The sequence below is a fragment of the Poromitra crassiceps genome (assembly GCF_964638095.1).
Source record: "Poromitra crassiceps genome assembly, chromosome: 23".
Classification (NCBI taxonomy): Eukaryota; Metazoa; Chordata; class Actinopteri; order Beryciformes; family Melamphaidae; genus Poromitra; species Poromitra crassiceps.
Genome location: NC_139639.1, coordinates 12896872 through 12915502, shown reverse-complemented (window position 1 = coordinate 12915502; position 18631 = coordinate 12896872). Strand labels below are relative to the sequence as shown.

The 18631-nt window shown below is 41.7% G+C and overlaps 1 protein-coding gene across 1 annotated transcript in view; it reads left to right on the top strand.

Moving 5' to 3' along the window:
• LOC310796728 (uncharacterized protein) overlaps nucleotides 1-7777 on the top strand; it is a gene marked incomplete at its 5' end in the record, with an annotated part of 30439 nt that extends 22662 nt beyond the window's left edge. The window contains one exon of the mRNA XM_083658965.1: nucleotides 6152-7777. Coding sequence (XP_083515091.1) covers nucleotides 6152-6359 — 208 coding nt within the window. The 3' untranslated portion in view covers nucleotides 6360-7777. The remainder of the gene's footprint in view (nucleotides 1-6151) is intronic.
• Between the last annotated feature and the right edge of the window lie 10854 nt (nucleotides 7778-18631).

The following is an 18631-nucleotide window of genomic DNA, read 5'->3' as shown; positions in this document are numbered from 1 at the left end:
AGGCCCTCACTGGCAGCTTTGTGTAGTACAGCTCTACCCAAATAAACCTGCTGGCAGCTTTGTGTAGTACAGCTCTACCCAAATAAACCTGCTGGCAGCTTTGTGTAGTACAGCTCTACCCAAATAAACCTGCTGGCAGCTTTGTGTAGTACAGCTCTACCCAAATAAACCTGCTGGCAGCTTTGTGTAGTACAGCTCTACCCAAATAAACCTGCTGGCAGCTTTGTGTAGTACAGCTCTACCCAAATAAACCTGCTGGCAGCTTTGTGTAGTACAGCTCTACCCAAATAAACCTGCTGGCAGCTTTGTGTAGTACAGCTCTACCCAAATAAACCTGTTGGCAGCTTTGTGTAGTACAGCTCTACCCAAATAAACCTGCTGGCAGCTTTGTGTAGTACAGCTCTACCCAAATAAACCTGCTGGCAGCTTTGTGTAGTACAGCTCTACCCAAATAAACCTGCTGGCAGCTTTGTGTAGTACAGCTCTACCCAAATAAACCTGTTGGCAGCTTTGTGTAGTACAGCTCTACCCAAATAAACCTGCTGGCAGCTTTGTGTAGTACAGCTCTACCCAAATAAACCTGTTGGCAGCTTTGTGTAGTACAGCTCTACCCAAATAAACCTGCTGGCAGCTTTGTGTAGTACAGCTCTACCCAAATAAACCTGCTGGCAGCTTTGTGTAGTACAGCTCTACCCAAATAAACCTGCTGGCAGCTTTGTGTAGTACAGCTCTACCCAAATAAACCTGCTGGCAGCTTTGTGTAGTACAGCTCTACCCAAATAAACCTGCTGGCAGCTTTGTGTAGTACAGCTCTACCCAAATAAACCTGCTGGCAGCTTTGTGTAGTACAGCTCTACCCAAATAAACCTGTTGGCAGCTTTGTGTAGTACAGCTCTACCCAAATAAACCTGCTGGCAGCTTTGTGTAGTACAGCTCTACCCAAATAAACCTGCTGGCAGCTTTGTGTAGTACAGCTCTACCCAAATAAACCTGCTGGCAGCTTTGTGTAGTACAGCTCTACCCAAATAAACCTGTTGGCAGCTTTGTGTAGTACAGCTCTACCCAAATAAACCTGTTGGCAGCTTTGTGTAGTACAGCTCTACCCAAATAAACCTGCTGGCAGCTTTGTGTAGTACAGCTCTACCCAAATAAACCTGTTGGCAGCTTTGTGTAGTACAGCTCTACCCAAATAAACCTGCTGGCAGCTTTGTGTAGTACAGCTCTACCCAAATAAACCTGTTGGCAGCTTTGTGTAGTACAGCTCTACCCAAATAAACCTGCTGGCAGCTTTGTGTAGTACAGCTCTACCCAAATAAACCTGCTGGCAGCTTTGTGTAGTACAGCTCTACCCAAATAAACCTGCTGGCAGCTTTGTGTAGTACAGCTCTACCCAAATAAACCTGCTGGCAGCTTTGTGTAGTACAGCTCTACCCAAATAAACCTGTTGGCAGCTTTGTGTAGTACAGCTCTACCCAAATAAACCTGCTGGCAGCTTTGTGTAGTACAGCTCTACCCAAATAAACCTGCTGGCAGCTTTGTGTAGTACAGCTCTACCCAAATAAACCTGCTGGCAGCTTTGTGTAGTACAGCTCTACCCAAATAAACCTGCTGGCAGCTTTGTGTAGTACAGCTCTACCCAAATAAACCTGCTGGCAGCTTTGTGTAGTACAGCTCTACCCAAATAAACCTGCTGGCAGCTTTGTGTAGTACAGCTCTACCCAAATAAACCTGTTGGCAGCTTTGTGTAGTACAGCTCTACCCAAATAAACCTGCTGGCAGCTTTGTGTAGTACAGCTCTACCCAAATAAACCTGCTGGCAGCTTTGTGTAGTACAGCTCTACCCAAATAAACCTGCTGGCAGCTTTGTGTAGTACAGCTCTACCCAAATAAACCTGTTGGCAGCTTTGTGTAGTACAGCTCTACCCAAATAAACCTGTTGGCAGCTTTGTGTAGTACAGCTCTACCCAAATAAACCTGTTGGCAGCTTTGTGTAGTACAGCTCTACCCAAATAAACCTGCTGGCAGCTTTGTGTAGTACAGCTCTACCCAAATAAACCTGCTGGCAGCTTTGTGTAGTACAGCTCTACCCAAATAAACCTGCTGGCAGCTTTGTGTAGTACAGCTCTACCCAAATAAACCTGCTGGCAGCTTTGTGTAGTACAGCTCTACCCAAATAAACCTGCTTCAAAAAAGACTTTTCTGAAACGGTCTTATTATTGACAGAAATAAAGCTAAAAGGATGCCTCAAATATCTGTTCTTCACGTTTCCTGAAATAATGGTCAGCTTTAACATCCATCTATGAACTAAAGCCAAGAGCTGCAGGCATTGTAGCTCGCCAGCGCCAATCAAAGTAAAGTAAATATGAAGTGCGAGCTTAATGCCAGTGATGAAAACACTTCACTTTGAGGTTGATGTGGAAATCGTGATGTGAAATGTTTGGACACTGAATGAAAGGTGCAGATGTGTTTGTCTTTTTCATCACAGTTATGAGATCATCATCTGATCCATTCAGTTGAGTTTCTCTCCACAAAGCACTTGTTCTACAGGGAAACACTTTGGCACTTTTGTATACTGAAGAACAGCTTCTGAACTATTACTGTTCCTAATTTAATGGGAAGCTATTCCCAAGTTTCCTGATGAGACCGTGGGCACTTCCATGACACCCTCCCTCCCTGTTTCCAGCTGCCGGTTGCCTGTTTCCACCCAGCACCGTTCATAGCAAATGCGACTGAAAATAATCATAATAATTGTTGTGACTTTGTACCTACCTATGTCTTGTAATGGAGCCCCCCAGCACAATAATTTCACACGTGCATAATTGTACAACGGAGATATCTTGAATGTTGAAAGAGAGAGACCGCTAAAGCTACGTTCAGGGTACGGTGGTGCAGTGGTAAGCGCTGTCGCCTCACAGCTCGAAGGTCCTGGGTTCGATTCCCACCTGGGACGCTGTGAGCGCTGAAGGAATGCGTGCCCGTCCGCATGTCCTCGAGTGCCCACTGCCCTGGTGGGGTCGTCAAAAGGGCCTTTCTGTGTGGAGTTTGCATGTTCTCCCCGTGCCTCCCGGGGGTTTCCTTCATATAGGAACCCCCTTCACCAAAACATGCAATATCCTGGTTGCTGATGTGGTGCCTCCTCTGATCGTTCGGGGCGCCTGTTCAGAGGGAGGGGAACTCGTTGGAATAGCGTGAACCTCCCACGTGCTATGTCCTACCGGTGAAGCTTCCCCTGTCAGGTGAAAAGAAGCGGCTGGCTAACTGCCCATGTCTCGGAGGAAGCATGGAGCCAGTTTTCGGCTCTCCCCAGATCGGCAGAGGGTGGAGCAGCAACCAGGATAAATATAAATTAGCACTAATGGGGGATAAAAAAATCTGGGAAAAAAAATATATACCGTATATAAAATAAAAAAAAGCTACGTTCAATGACCAAATAATAAGAGTTCCGGTTTGGACGTTTAGCCTTCAAAACAAAAGCTGCCGCTATGCAACCACATACTATTTTTTAGCAATTTCGGCTAAAATAAGCCCATACAGTACGAGTGAATTGACATTCACCTCGTTTTTGTAAAATATCGCCGCTATGCAACCACACAACGTTACTATTTTTAGCCATTTTGGATCATAAGCCAAATGTTCCCACTCTTTGACAGCGGCGCGCACTTACTTGCTAGTGAATTTTTTTTAAACAGGAAGTCGACAACCGGCAACCGCTGAGAATCATGGGAAACGTAAGTCCAGGAATAAGGTGAATAGTGTCAAACTTGTGGTAAGTTCATTGGGATCTATAGTGTTCCTGTTGCATACTTGAATAGATGGTTCTTGTATCCAGCAGTGAGTCGGAGACAGCAAAGGTTTTCTTTTCACAAAAGGAAAGAATATATATTTTATGTGGCTTTTAAAACATGGCTGGCTACACCTCGCCTTGACCAACGCTTTGCTCTCCAAACCCTTTAGACCCTGTCTGTGTCCATAGCACATTTCATACACAACACAGATCAAAAGAAAAGACCATGGAGAGAGAGAGAGAGTGTTACAGGCTAAAATATAAGATCCAAACGGTCACAGTGCAAAATTATTTGCATATTTTTACTTTGTGAATGAATTCATAATATATGCATATTTTCTCAATAATTATATCTTCTTGTCTAAACGCACTTTTCCCAATACAGGCTACTGTATTGCCAGCCAGGTTCTCTGCTCTGGGGGCTGGGCGAAGTGAGTCAGACATTATATTCTGTTTGTAGCATCAGATTTGTCGGGTAAAATACATGACAGAGCGGACTGCTAAGCCCAGGTGGGCTCGTCAAGTTTGCATGTTCTCCCTGTGCTCCCCTGGGGTTTCCTCCAGATAGGGGTGTGGCTTCCTTCACTGCTCACAACAATATAACTCGCCTGTCTCGCCAGATACACAGTATAGCCTAGTAGTGGATTGCTGGCTTCTAGTCGTGCTGAATATCACATTTAGTGGCTTTAAATCATCACTTTTTAATATCCCACAGTTACTCATTTGAACAATAAATGCTGTCTGTGACAAGTCTCTCTAATATTCAGCCCATTTCTTTTCTCTTTTTCTTCTCCATCTGTCTGTGGACAGATCAATGTCAGTGTTCATAACTGTATGTATTTTTTAAATCTTGGTCAGAGTGGGGAGAAGGAAGGGGATGAGGGGCGAAAGGGAGACTTGGTGATGGAGATTGGATGTGGGACAATATTTAATATTCTCCCTTTGTATTATTTTCCTTTTCTTTACATAGATTTTTTTTTTTTTACATTGACCGAGTCTGTCAAGGGGAAAGAAATCCCAATCAAGAAATAAAATGAAACCAGAAAAAGAGAAATGCCAACATGCTATCAATTGTCTTCCAAACTGGAGTTAGCGTTGTAATCCTGGGTGAAGTGGCTCTGCCCGCTGTTGGCAGCCGGACCAGACTTCAGGAACGTGTGTGTTTGTTTTGCCTGGCCGGGTCCCAGTCAGAACCGCACGAGCGCCGCAGGGCCCGACATCAAACGGAGCAACAGAAATCATTTAATTGCCTTTAATAGTCTTATTGAGAAAAGAGAGACAGAGACCGAAATAGAGAGTATGAAAGTGAACCCGGAGGGAGGGGAGGGGAGGGGAGGGGAGCGAGCAGACAGATGGAGAGTTTGGCTTAGCTGACCAATGAGTTGCACTCCCGTCACCCACGTATCAGTGAAATCTCTTTTAATTGGCCGATGCGATGTTAGCAGTGGTTTCCTTTGTCTTGGAAGTCTCCTCTGTAGCCCGCGGGCATCGTTGTTATTTCCATTGTTTTCCTTCTGTAGTCCCTGCCATCTTTTCTCTGGTCATTGTGGACAATATAGGAACGTACTGTAAGGGAGACTAGGGAGACTTCTGCAGACTATGACTATGATTTTCCTTTCATATGAACAATGCAGTGGCCTAGCAGGGCAGAGATAGAACACATGCAACACGTTAAAAATAGGAAATCAGTCTGGAAATAAGACGGTATCTTCCCCTCGTCCCGGGCCGGGCGGTCTGCCTTCACTCAAGCGTCTGGGTCAGATTTGTGACTATTGCTATGGTCACTCCCTTCATAAGCAAACGGTTTGCACTCAAAATGCGTTGCGACCAATCACAGAGCTCAAACCTCAAGCAGCAGCGTGTGTTATAACGGAAAACAGTCCCCCCCAGGAAATCGTGATTTGTGCGATCGCAGTAATTAATGCAAATTCAACCGCTCTCCGCAATATTTGCAGGAGCTAGCAGTTTGTCAAGATTCCCACGATTTCTCTGCAAAAACGCAACTTGCCATTTTTGCCAGTTCCCGCACATTTTACAGAAAGAAAGAAATCGCAAATTGCATTCCTTTTTTAAAAGGTTGCCATTAGTTAGTAGTTAGGGGGGGAGCATCGACATAAATAAGAGGGGGGGGAGTGGTTAAAAGAATCACAACTTTTTTCAATTTTACAGAAAAAAAATTGTGTTGCAATTTGTTGAGTAAAGCCGCTGCAAAATCAAGCATTTTTGATCGCAACAATCACACACACACACACACACACACACACACACACACACACACACACACACACACTCCTGGAGAGACTGTGAAATGACTGGAAATCGATGTCTGAATAACCTCCCCTCTCTCCTTTCTCCTCCCCCCCTCAGCACTATGGTCCAGTCTCCGCCTCCCCCGCTGGTACGCATCATCAACGGTTACATCACAGTGCAGCCGCCCGACCGAGTCCACAGCCACTACAACTACCACCACACACCTTCGTCATCGACCTCCTCCTCCTCCTCGTCATCTTCCTCACTGACGTTTCTCTGCACGTTGTTGACACTCCTCCGAAAGACGTGGACCGTGCTGCTCTAGGTTCTCGCCCGATGGTAGAGGACTTGTTCTACAAATTAACGAGGTGTCATAATTGGGTCTGATCACGGGATCACGAGATCTAGAAGAGATCTTAGCGGAGAGTAATGGGCACCCGGAGTTGTTGAAAGACTCTTGCGTGCTCTGCTGCAGCTGGAGCTGGTTTTATGGAATCCTAGGTCACATTGTCCATTCACAATACAACATGCATTAACATAAAAATGTCTCGTGAGGTTAAGAACATGGAATTTGAGTCTAACCAGAAGTGCCACTCTACAGTCGAAACTCCACGGATTGCTGGTGTCATCGGGGTTAAATGGCGTCAATAGAACATGAGGTCCCAATGAACATGGAGTTTTATAATAACGTGCGGCTTTGTTGGAACGCCGAGCACGAGGTTTCATGCGGTTTCGATCAGACGCTCGCGCGAAACCCGGAGCGAGCGTACAGCGTGAGAAACACGGCAAAGGCAAGCGGAGGAGTTTTTATTGGACATTATGGACCGTTACACGCTCTGATGTTGTGACCGACGGTCCATCATTCAACATCCAATGTCTCTGAGAAGGTGCCATCTCGCTGAACCGACTGTAGAGTAAATAGACATTAGTTTAGTTCAAACATTAAGGAACCGTCAAGGAATGTTAAAATACCGTCAATACTCACAACTGCATCGTTACTGTATGTCATTTGTGTGTGCGTGTTGGTGTGCGTGTGTGTGCGTGCGTGCGTGTGTGTAGGTGTGTGTGTATGTGTGCGTGTGTAGGTGTGTGTGTATGCGTTTATGACAGACTCTATCAGCTCTTAATCCCCTGCCCTCGCAAACAGAGGTTTTCTCTTCCAACCTTAATTTATTCTTCCCTTTTCAGAAGAATTTGTTTAGCGTTGCGTAATACTGTGGGGGGAAATTGTACATACTGTTTCTACATATTATAGATGTATTTTAGAAATCTAAAAAAAGAAAATTATCAAAAGATTTGTTGTTGTTGTTGTTGTTGTTGTTGTTGTTGTTGTTGTTGTTTATATATATATATATAAATAGATATGCAGTATATTTTTTTGAAAAAGAAATCAGGAACTAACCACCATAGCCCGTGTCACGTGTCTCTCTGAGGTGAAATGTTTGGAAGGGAGAGATGATTGTATTGTTTATGTATCAGTGTTATCAGTGGTTTTGCTGTATGTGTTTCCTGAAAGATTTTTTTTTTTTTTTTTCACATAGAGATTATTTGTTTAATTTATTTAACTATAGTTGTAGGTCACATAAATCACTCCCAGTGTTTATTTTGCAGTCACTGTGATGTCCAAATATGTATCTATGGTTTCAAATGTGTTTTCAAGTACATTTCCAAATGACAGTAATGATTAAGTCAGTTTCAAATACATACTGCTATTCCACACACAGCGTAATTCTTTCAGGTCTTCTGTCATTCGCATTTCACTTATGTGGCATGAGGTGATTGTAATATTTTTTTGCTATAAAGTTGAAAACAATAAAATATTTATCTAGATTAAAATCTGATTTTGATGTACTTTGTGACACATAAAAATCAACAGGAATTCACTTTCTACTCAGGTCTGGGAAATTAATTTGATCATTGTCAGGTCTTGACACATTTTGGACTTAGACACTGGAAAAGTATGAAGCATTATTTATAGGTGCTTAGTCAAATATGAATTCATATTTAGTACTTATTAGTAGAAATTAGTACCCACTGTTGTTTCACATCCAAATTAGCAAAGTGATTTAGCCATTGATAAACGCTTGATAGTTTCACCAAATGTGATCCGCAGGCTGAAGTTCCATTACAGCCTCAGGGGGGCGTACTATGTGTGGATGGCACATGGTTGAAGGAGGAGCAGAAGAAGAAGAAGCTGAGTCACCTGAAACACCTGAAAAGGTAACCACATAAAGGTGCTAGGTGAGTACTTTTACCTCTACACGACCCAGACACCCGATCCCGTACCTACCTACTGTACCAGACCTCACACACACACACACACACACACGTACACATAGACAAACACACAAACACACCATGTCCTGCCTTGACCCAGGGTTGATGGTGTGTTTATGTGAGGTTAACGTGCTGTGATAAGGCAGCTTTTAGAAGCTGTTTGATGTGTGTATGTGGGCTGCCACAAACAAGGCTGCTGCTCCGCCAGGGAATGTTGATCCTGCAGGAAACAAACAGGAAACCAGAGCTAATTGATTCTTCAGATGTACAGGAAATGAGAGCTAATTGATTTGTTATATCAACAGGAAAGGAAAGCCAGTTGACTTGTTAGTTTGCTGCTTTGATTTAGGAGTGCTCGGTGAGTTGGAAGATGTTGTGGATTTTGGTGTAGGCTCAAGTATTTTAAAAAGACAAACTGTAAGAATCATATTACGGTAAGAACATAAAAATAAGACTGCATAGTTGTCTATGTAAATGTAAAGATGCCATCAAAGAGCAGTTGGAAAACGTAATGAGAATGAGTTATTAATTAGTTATTAATTATAATTGATTAAATGTTGGCTGTGTCTAAATTTTTTATTTTTTTATTAATATGGTACATAGTGTATCTCCTTGCAAAAAATTTTTGAGTGCTTACATCACAACGAGGAAAGTTTGCCCCAGGAAAAAACAAACACACAAACAAACAAACAAACAAACAAACAAAAATAACACTTCAAAAAACAACTATTGGTAATGGACCTTGCATTGAACATCACAGAATAATGATAGACTGTAACCTATATTATGATATCAGTGTAAGAGTACCTGAGGGTGCAGTTTCCTTTTACGCAATTGATTAGTTATAATTGTCTGAATGTCCCTCTAACGAGACAAATACTTTCTCTATTGATCTAATGTGCAATATAGAAAGGTTCAGATTATTACATGTCTGTAACTATCATGTGAGTGAAAGACAGAGAAAGATACCAAAAAGAGCTAGAAAGAGCCTGAAGTCCTACATTTACCCAAAGCAAACCGCATAAGCCCATAGATCAGACTGTAGAATATGTGACTCTAAAAATAGATCTTATCCGCTCCGTGTAAAACAACACTTTTATAATAACATACCCTTTAAGTCACTCAGTCATTCTATACTAGAATAAACAAATAAAGGGGCAGGTCACTCATTTAATGGCCTCCTACAGAGCACTCGTGCTGACAGATTCTGCAGCTCATTTACCAGTGAAATCATTGAGTAAACAATGGTGTGAATTCCATCAGTCCAAATTGAAACTGAAAAGACATGTGACTCTTTTCTTAAGCTGCTCATTTGTGTGTGTGTGCATGCGTGCATGTGTGTGTGTGTGTGTGTGTGTGTGTGTGTGTGTGTGTGTGTGTGCGCGTGCGCGTGTGTAGTTTTGTGTCATTTCTACTGAGATAGATATACAGTAGTGCTCCTACTTGAGTAAAATATTTCAGTATCCTTGGACAACTCCGTAAATTTGAGTGGTATTTTCAATGAATTTCAAAAGTATTTCTCGCTTGATAAAATATAGTTTTCACATCTCTTGAAACCTCTTAACACACGCTCAATAAAACACATAACAGTGTCATTCAAAGCTAGCAAAGACGATAGCTTGGGCCATTTTGCTGTTCCAAACCCACGAGTTCAGCATGACAGACATGACCTGAATTAGCTGGAGGATAGTATTTCAACCAAAGTGATTTTAATCAACTTGTTCTGTGATTGATGCGCATGCGCGCACACACACACACACACACACACACACACACACACACACACACACACACACACACACACACACACAAGAGCAGCAGCAATTATGAGAATTTGTTCATCTATTGGTATTCATTTAGTTTGGTGAATCTCAGGGCATGAATTCAAATCTGTTGCACCCGTTGATACAGAACCGATTTTAAAATCAGTCAATCATCATCATCATCATCCTCCATGTGATTTTCACTCCACATGTACTGTAACGCTCTATATGTATGTCCAGCCAAAGTGGCCGTTTATGCCCTCATTCATCACAATCTGAAAAGTCAGCTCTCGACAGATATCCTCTTTAAAATATTGAATGGACGGCTTCTTAAAACACTATCAAATAAGAAAATATGTCGTATGAAAACACACCACGGTGGACCGGAGCTGAAAACACACCACGGTGGACCGGAGCTGAAAACACACCACGGTGGACCGGAGCTGGGGTTGCCAGAATGGACAAAGTAAACCTGCAGGAATTGAAAGCAGATGTCCGCGCAGACGTCTGTTTCCTGTGGAACACACAACTAGAGGTAGAAACTATTGATATGGCATCAAAGATTAGACGTATGTTTTTCAAAGCCCTGTCTTGACCCAAAGGTAGTTTGCATGAGGTTAAAATGGATCCCCTTAATTATTCTGGATAAATTGGTATCAGAAGTTATTTATTACAATATAGCTTATACTGCCAACGCCCTTTCACCCTAAGAGCCTTTAAAGCAGAATACCACATGATTGGCTATATTGAGATACTGGCCAATCATCAAGTAAAATAGTTAAGATGGTCAAATTTAATATAACCCTCTTTTTGAATTAGGCTATTTGTGAAATCATTAAGTCTTTGCGAAAGTTTTAAAATCACTCGTTTATGTATTTTTTAAAAAGACAGATTGTATTCAAAATAGAGCATATTGTTGCAAGTGGTGATTGCCCTTTTTAAACAGGTAACGCTTTAATTTTGTTTACTTCAAAGCAAATGATGAAGTTATTAAGCACTTTGCAAACATCCAGTGTTTCCCACAGAATTCAAATCGACTTGTACTTGAATTTCTTGTTGCACGGTGTGTCCTGCTGCCAAGTCCCATCCTCATTTTCTGCTTTGCTTATCGTACATTATACTTTGGCATGGGGCAAATACAACTGTTATCTTAGTGGCAGCATCGTGGCACTTTTATTTTGAAAAAATAAAATGCACAATACATGCAACGGTAGAAGTAAAAAAACTAAAGGAAGTGAACCTCTGTCATTTATTCATAGGCGTACTATTAATCTATTGACTATAATACTACTTGAAACATAAAATACAATTTTATACACACACACACACACACACACACACGCATGCGTGTGTGTGTGTGTGTGTGTGTGTGTGTGTCTTAGTTTGTACATCTGATTTCTGAGACATATGAAAATACAAATTGTATTTTTGGCATTACATATGGCAGAAGTAATAAGTATAATCTGCACTAACCATAAAATTACTTTGCTTTCATTCATCCATTCATGCATTTATTTATTAAATTAATTCCTTCCAGCTTCCCATGCATCATCTATCTGTTACCAACCATATCATCATCATCATCATCATCAACCCATCTATCAATTTATTTGTCTGTCTGTCCTTCCATGCATCCATCTACACGTTTCACTCCACAAGGTCAAATCACTTTTCCATTGTTCAAACAAGCCCAGAATGTGATTGTTTATGTGATGTAGCTCTGGCTAATCCCTCACAGCCTTACACAAATAAGCTAACGTGTGTCTGCTGTTTTCACGCCGGCTATTATCAGCGCATCAAGCTAGCAGCCACTGGAGTGTTCACTCAGACCCACGGTGATTAGTGCCGAGTGTTGAGCGACTTCTCTGCATATTTACATAGCAAATCTCCTTGGGGTTATAATATGTTATCGGCGCTGGTTAGTGCTTTGACCCATATGGGGGAAATCATAAGAGAAAACAATAGAATGATTCAGTTGACTAAAAACACTGTTCTCTTGGGTTGTCTCAACCTATCACTGTAATGAAGTCAAAGGAAAATAGACGTATTGATGTTGTGTCACTCTCACTCTCTCTTGCTCTATGTCTCTCTCCCCTCTGTACAGTACCTTCCCTCTCTCTTTCTCTCTATGTCTCTCTCCCCTCTGTACAGCACCTTCCCTTACTCAGTCTTTCATCCAGACCCATGTTACTATCAACACTGTGATGGAGCGGCGGTTGAAAGACGATTTCCTTAATGGCCAGTATAAATACATACTGTACTATAATCACTTACAAAATGACTGTAACTGCAAATGCATGGGAAATCCATTTGGAAAAGGGGGTTTATATATATACACATCTGTCATCTTTGTACATTTGAAGAAGAAGAAGAAAGAAGAAGAAGAAAGAAGAAGAAGAAGAAGAAGAAGAAGAAGAAGAAGAAGAAGAAGAAGAAGAAGAAGAAGAAGAAGAAGAAGAAGAAGAAGACATGTTTATGTATGTTTATGTGTGTGGTTGGGACAGGGTTGTTCTGAGAGGTTGATAATACATTATTGTGTGTGTGTGTGTGTGTGTGTGAGAGAGAGAGTGAACGTGCACGTGCGTGCGTGTGTGTGTGCACATACATGTTTGTGTGTGCACATGCGTGTGTCCACATGTGTGTGTGTGTGTGTGTGTGTGTGTGTGTGTGTGTGTGTGTGTGTGTGTGTGTGTGTGTGTGTGTGTGTGTGTGTGTGTGTGTGTGTAACAGTGGTCTGAGTGCTTCTCTGTCTGTGATTGTCAGCTTATAAACAAATGAAACATTTGTGTGCTGGCGCCACGCCATGGGGTGTCACTCAGTTACGGCTGGGGTCAATGGATGCCTTTCACAGGAGCCATTTTTTGGGGGTTTAGGGTTATTGATAGAAGGAAGCCCACACTGGGTGCTTGAACTTGGAGTCATGACACGCACACGCCTATGCGGCGCATACACACACACAAGGTGCACGCACACACACACACACACACACACACACACACACACACACACACACACACACACACACACACACACGCACACACACACCAATTAGACCAAATACAGGTTCTGCATGGTTTTGGTTGATATCCATTTTCACCCTCTATACGTCGGCTCCCTCTCTCAACCCCCAAAACGACCCCCCTCTGAGATCCTCATTCTCTTCAACGTTAAGAATGTGTGCTCAGGGTCGGGCACAGTCGTGGGGTCGCTGGGATTTAAAGACGAAGGGGAAAGGTCATGATGATTTAAGGGGGCTGAATATTCTGGATTAGCAGGGGTTTCTTGTGGTCCCATGGTCTTCACATGTTCATCTTGTCAGGCGCCCTGGAATTCTGATCAGCACCTCAGATTGGGCATCAAGTTGGCTCAACCTTATTCCAGACTGATGCCAGGTGTGAAAACTCCATGAAGAAGGGTCATTACAAAACAGGATTTCACTGAACGAGTATATCCAAAACTGCCATATGAAAATAATATGTCTATCCCAATACTTGCACAATAGAAATAAATGGAATAGCCTAAAGAATCTTCATTAATGTACAATCACTTATCTGCTGCACTCTTGTAGACTATGTGGTAAAAGAATGTGCAAACCATTTCACCAAGCAGGGCCAATGAGAATTAAAAATATATATTAGGGCTGTCAATGTTAGCGTTAACGCAAATTCCTTTTAATGGCAATTTTTTTTGGGACACGCAATAAACGTGCAGCGCGTAGCTATATATATTTATATATATTATATACTAGAAATTCCTAGGCTCGGCCTCACCTGCTGCATGACCTTGCATACACAGCTCACCTGCCGCGTGTCACAATGCTTATGACATCATCAGTGATGTCACTCACTGATGACAGCATCTAATGTGGGACAAAGATTTTAACAAACAAACATTGGATTTTTGCAGTTTAAGATAAACTATTAAGATTATGGAAGCAAATCTGCAGTCAGTCAATATTATAATGAATTAGCAAAGGAAACAGCAGGTCAAACAAATCAAAACATGTCAACAAAAAGTCTCATTTCATTGTGTGGTCTGTATTTTAGTACTGTGAGTCTGCAATAAACCTGCATGCAATGCTGCTCCCTGTCTGTGAGTCGAGGGACTGCGGCATCTTTTCATCCAGACTTGACTGATGGTCATTTATCTGTCAGCCTTCTTCTCAGCACATCAAACTTTCCATCTTAAGCCATGGAGCGGGTGACAGCTTCAGGATTCACCCCGTCAGGCAGGTCTCCACTCTGATCTCCTGATCTTCTGTTGAAATGTCTTCATCACCTCCTTCTCTTGGAGGTCTCACATGCTTCTTCTCTTGGAGGTCTCACATGCTCCTTCTCTTGGAGGTCTCGCATGCTTCTGGGCAACACAGTTCACTTGCTGGACCATAGCCAGAGAGACTGAGCACCATCCATCAGAAGTCCAGGAATGAGAAGGGAGAAGATTTCATACACTGTATTTTAAACTACACCAAAATGACCAAAAAGTAGTTTAACTACTTGACTCACTACGCAAATATGAATGTTGTTGAACCACCAGCAAGCTACTACAAAATGTAGTTCAACTACATGTAGTTCGCTACTCCCCAACACTGATTATGTATATACCTATATACAGTATATATATATATATATATATATATATATATATTCACCAATAATAAAAAAGCTTCAGGTGCACGGCACAAAAGTAACAGTCAAATCAACAAGGAACGCCAGCACGCTATGAATGTCCTTTCAAGGTTTTATTCCGTCATCGAGACCATACACAACGGACATTTAAACCAACAGGCCTTCTTCAGCGTTGTGATACATAAGGCGGAAATGACAATTATATACAGGTAGCATCCGGAAACACAATCAATTAAGCCAAAAAATTCAGCAAATAGTTTCTTTCCAAATACACCACAAAACAGTAGTATAGGAAACAAATACATATAAGATATGTGAAACATATAGCAGATGCTTTGGAAGCTCTTAATGCTGCAGTAGTAAGCTCCAAGCAGAAAAAGGGGGAAGCACGGGCAATGGTCCCGCTATGATCAGTCAGGAAGTTTAGCTAGAGAATCACATCATTAAAATAGAGCAAGTACATAGAAATACCAACATAGAAATATAGAAAATAGGAAATAGAATTACACACTTTCCTTAAAGAAAACAGTCCAATAAAAGCTCTTTAAGGAGCCCAATAAGGAGCTTTTATTGGGCTTTTAAAAATGTATTGGGCTAAAAAAAAATATATATTTAAAGTGTTGGGTAAACTGTACAGAAGCAACATGGTCTGAAATGTAATGTATTCTAATAAAACCTTTTGATGTTTAAAACAATCTATGAATTGTTGATTAAGCAATATACCACTAACCACAATGCATAACCTGACCCATTTTTTTTTTACAAGTTGTACTTTACAGCTCTCCTTTAGGCCACACAAGACACGCATGTAGCCATTTGACAACATTTATTTAAATGCATTTGTTGAGTCACCAAAGAACTCACATTTGAAGACAATGAGCCTCTTGTGCATTCTCGGTCTCTGTCCATACTGCTGGCGTTTTCTTTTCAGTGCTTGGGTCTGTTCAAACTAGTGTAACATGGTAGAGCCTCTTCCTTTTGTCAGGTGAACCGACAGGAAATGATTGTTGGCACAAAGCCAGGGCTGAGAGGGTTCTCCTTTGTTGTGCCTGGTGAGAGAGAATGGAGGGTTTCATTAGCACGTGATAATAGTGAGATACAATGGTGACATAACCTATGACATCACAGCTGCAGTTATGACATCACTTATGACATCATTGATGACCTCATAGTTGCAGTGACAACATTGATGACCTCACAGCGGAGTGACAGATTATGGAGGTCAAGTCCATGAGGTCGATGTCATAAGTGCAGTTGTGATGTCATCAGTGATGTCATACATGCCAAGATATAAATACCGTAAGCGATGTTCTGTTCTGTGTTGTTCAATTGCTAAGTACTTGATCGCTGCATTACTACCTCAGCTAGGTAATGCCCCAATAAAATATCTCTGTGATTCTGATCAATCAGGTAGGTACTTTTATTAATCCCAAAGGGGAAAATCCCTGTGTGTTCCAATTCAAATAACCCAGCACATAATAAGTGGAAGATGCAACTTCCTTACAGTTATGTAGGCTATGATTATTGTGAACAGGTAATGTAGCCACTTTGAAAGCCTTGAAAATGCATCACTTTGGGTGAGCTGTTGGATGTTGACTGGGCACAGATGGTGAGGATTTCAATCAATATTGAACACACATACGATTGCTATCATTCTATGTAAAAATTATATAACGGTAATATATTTCCTTTAAAGTAATAGTGAGTTAACAAATGAATGCCATGGGTCTGGTTATTGAAACGGATCCCCATTAGCTGACGCTAGTTTGATAGTTTTGTTTGTAAAGTCTCGTAGGCTGTCAGACGGGTTAACGTAAAACAACCAGCTCACATTTTAACATGATTTGAACCATTCCTTCAAATGAAATACACAAGCTTCCAAATTAAGATTTTACTTTTAGCCAGTTCAGTTATATATGTTTAGCATCTTTGATTTAGCAGGCTAACGCTAAGCTAACGCTAGTTCCAGTATTTCCCTTTGAAACTCACCTGTGAGTCTGTGACCATGTGCACTGCAGAGACGAGTACTTTCGCTTGGTGTTGCTGCGAGCCATTTGTGACGTCACGTCTGTTTTCTTCCACCGGCCACCGCACAGCACAGCGCATGCGCAGGCGGCACTGGATAGCGGCCTGCAGGTGCTCTTGCTCGCTGCTACTAGTAGTAGCGCTGCTGCTAACTGCTACTGCTAGCTCATAAAGTTGAGCTTTTTTTTAAGCTTTGCTGCTGTCTATTTCTCCCTCTCCTTTCTGCTTTCTCTTCAGAAAATTCACTCATGTGCTGCGTACGTTTAGTGATTTTCCTCATGCACGTTGTCACATGACCACAACATTACCCACAATTCCACGGGCGCACTTTTAGCACATCAAATCGCCGATTAATCCTCATATAAACTGCATTTTAAAATAAAAGATGGATATATGAGTCCGTAAAACACGTTAGTTTTATGTCATTGTATTGTTATATATTTGGTGAATGAATGAAAGATGTCACGTAAGTGACACAATGATACAGATGCTGTTTGGTCTGAGAGGTATAAATAGGGCTCGTTCACGAGTGTAGTTCAGGCAGAGGGGGGTTGAACCGTGTAGAGCGTTTGGCTTGGGCGTTTGACCTGGATACGGAGATGACAACAGCCAGAGCCGTGCGGAGCTCGAGAAGAATGAGGCATCGCCAACAAGAATGAGGCATCGCTAACCAGTCGAACAAGCTCGACAACGCACCTTCCTCTGCTTTTATGCTTCTAAAGTTTTGTTCAATGTACAATGATCACATTTTATTCTGGCGACCAGACTGATGATCACGGACATACAGTAGGAGCGCTTAGCTTTATTTGCCTTCAGTCAGTGATACTCAACCCGAGGCTGGAGTTTCATTTCTTTTTTAATTGTGATTTCTGATTCTGACCACATGGATTTTGACTACAAAAGTGGATCCAGAGGCGAAGCTACAATTGCTACATGCAACTTGTATTTGAAGGCTCATATTTGCCAGCCTTGCGATGACAATGAGTCAATCTGACTTTCAGCAGAAACACTTGAGTCATAATTGTGGTGCACACGGCAGTTTGGCTGAGTCAGCATTGGCACTTCCAAGTCCTGGTTGTGGTTACTATTCCTGTGGCTACAAAACCGAAATAACTCAGATTATTAAATGGCCTAGATATATGTCTACAAAATAGGTTACTTTTTGTATATGCGTGTGTGTGTGTTTATACCTCAGCTGTGGATTGGAGGAAACTTCATTATTGGCACAGCAGAGATGAATGTCTAATCTGACCAGCTGTCAACTACCCAACAGGAAATGTAATCGCTTTCATTGTCGGTAAGTCAAAAATATAAGCGATGTGTTGTAGGCTATAGTTTTTGAGATATTATAACAGCATAATTCCTATCCATACACATACAGCAAGATGCCCAAGGTGTTCACGGGTGTAACCACTGGAGGGCAGTAACGTTAAACCTGTGGGACGAATTTACCGCAAACACACAAGAAGAAGAATGGGAAATATACAACACCAGCAAGAAATCATCAGACGACAAGGTCTGTGTCAACAACTTTGTACGGTACTTTAACTTTGGAGTGAAGTTATTCATTTCCACTGTATTACTGTAGCAAAAAACATAACCTTTCATTCAGTGGGCATCAACTAACGTTAGCTAACGTAACAGCTTGCTCGTGCTTGTATGCTAAGTAACGTTAACTAGTCGGCTAACGCTGCTAGCTAACGTTATATTAAGTTAATAATGTTAATAAACCAGCTGTATTTGTTCAGCACATTTCTTATGGAAGTTACACAATGCTGCCTGTGAATAAAACAAACATTAACAAGGAGTTTAGGTCAGTTAGCATATCGGCAAGACTTGCACTGCTAACGTTAGCTAGCGTTAAAAAAGTTATTTTTTGTTTCCTAATGACTCGTGTGTGTGTG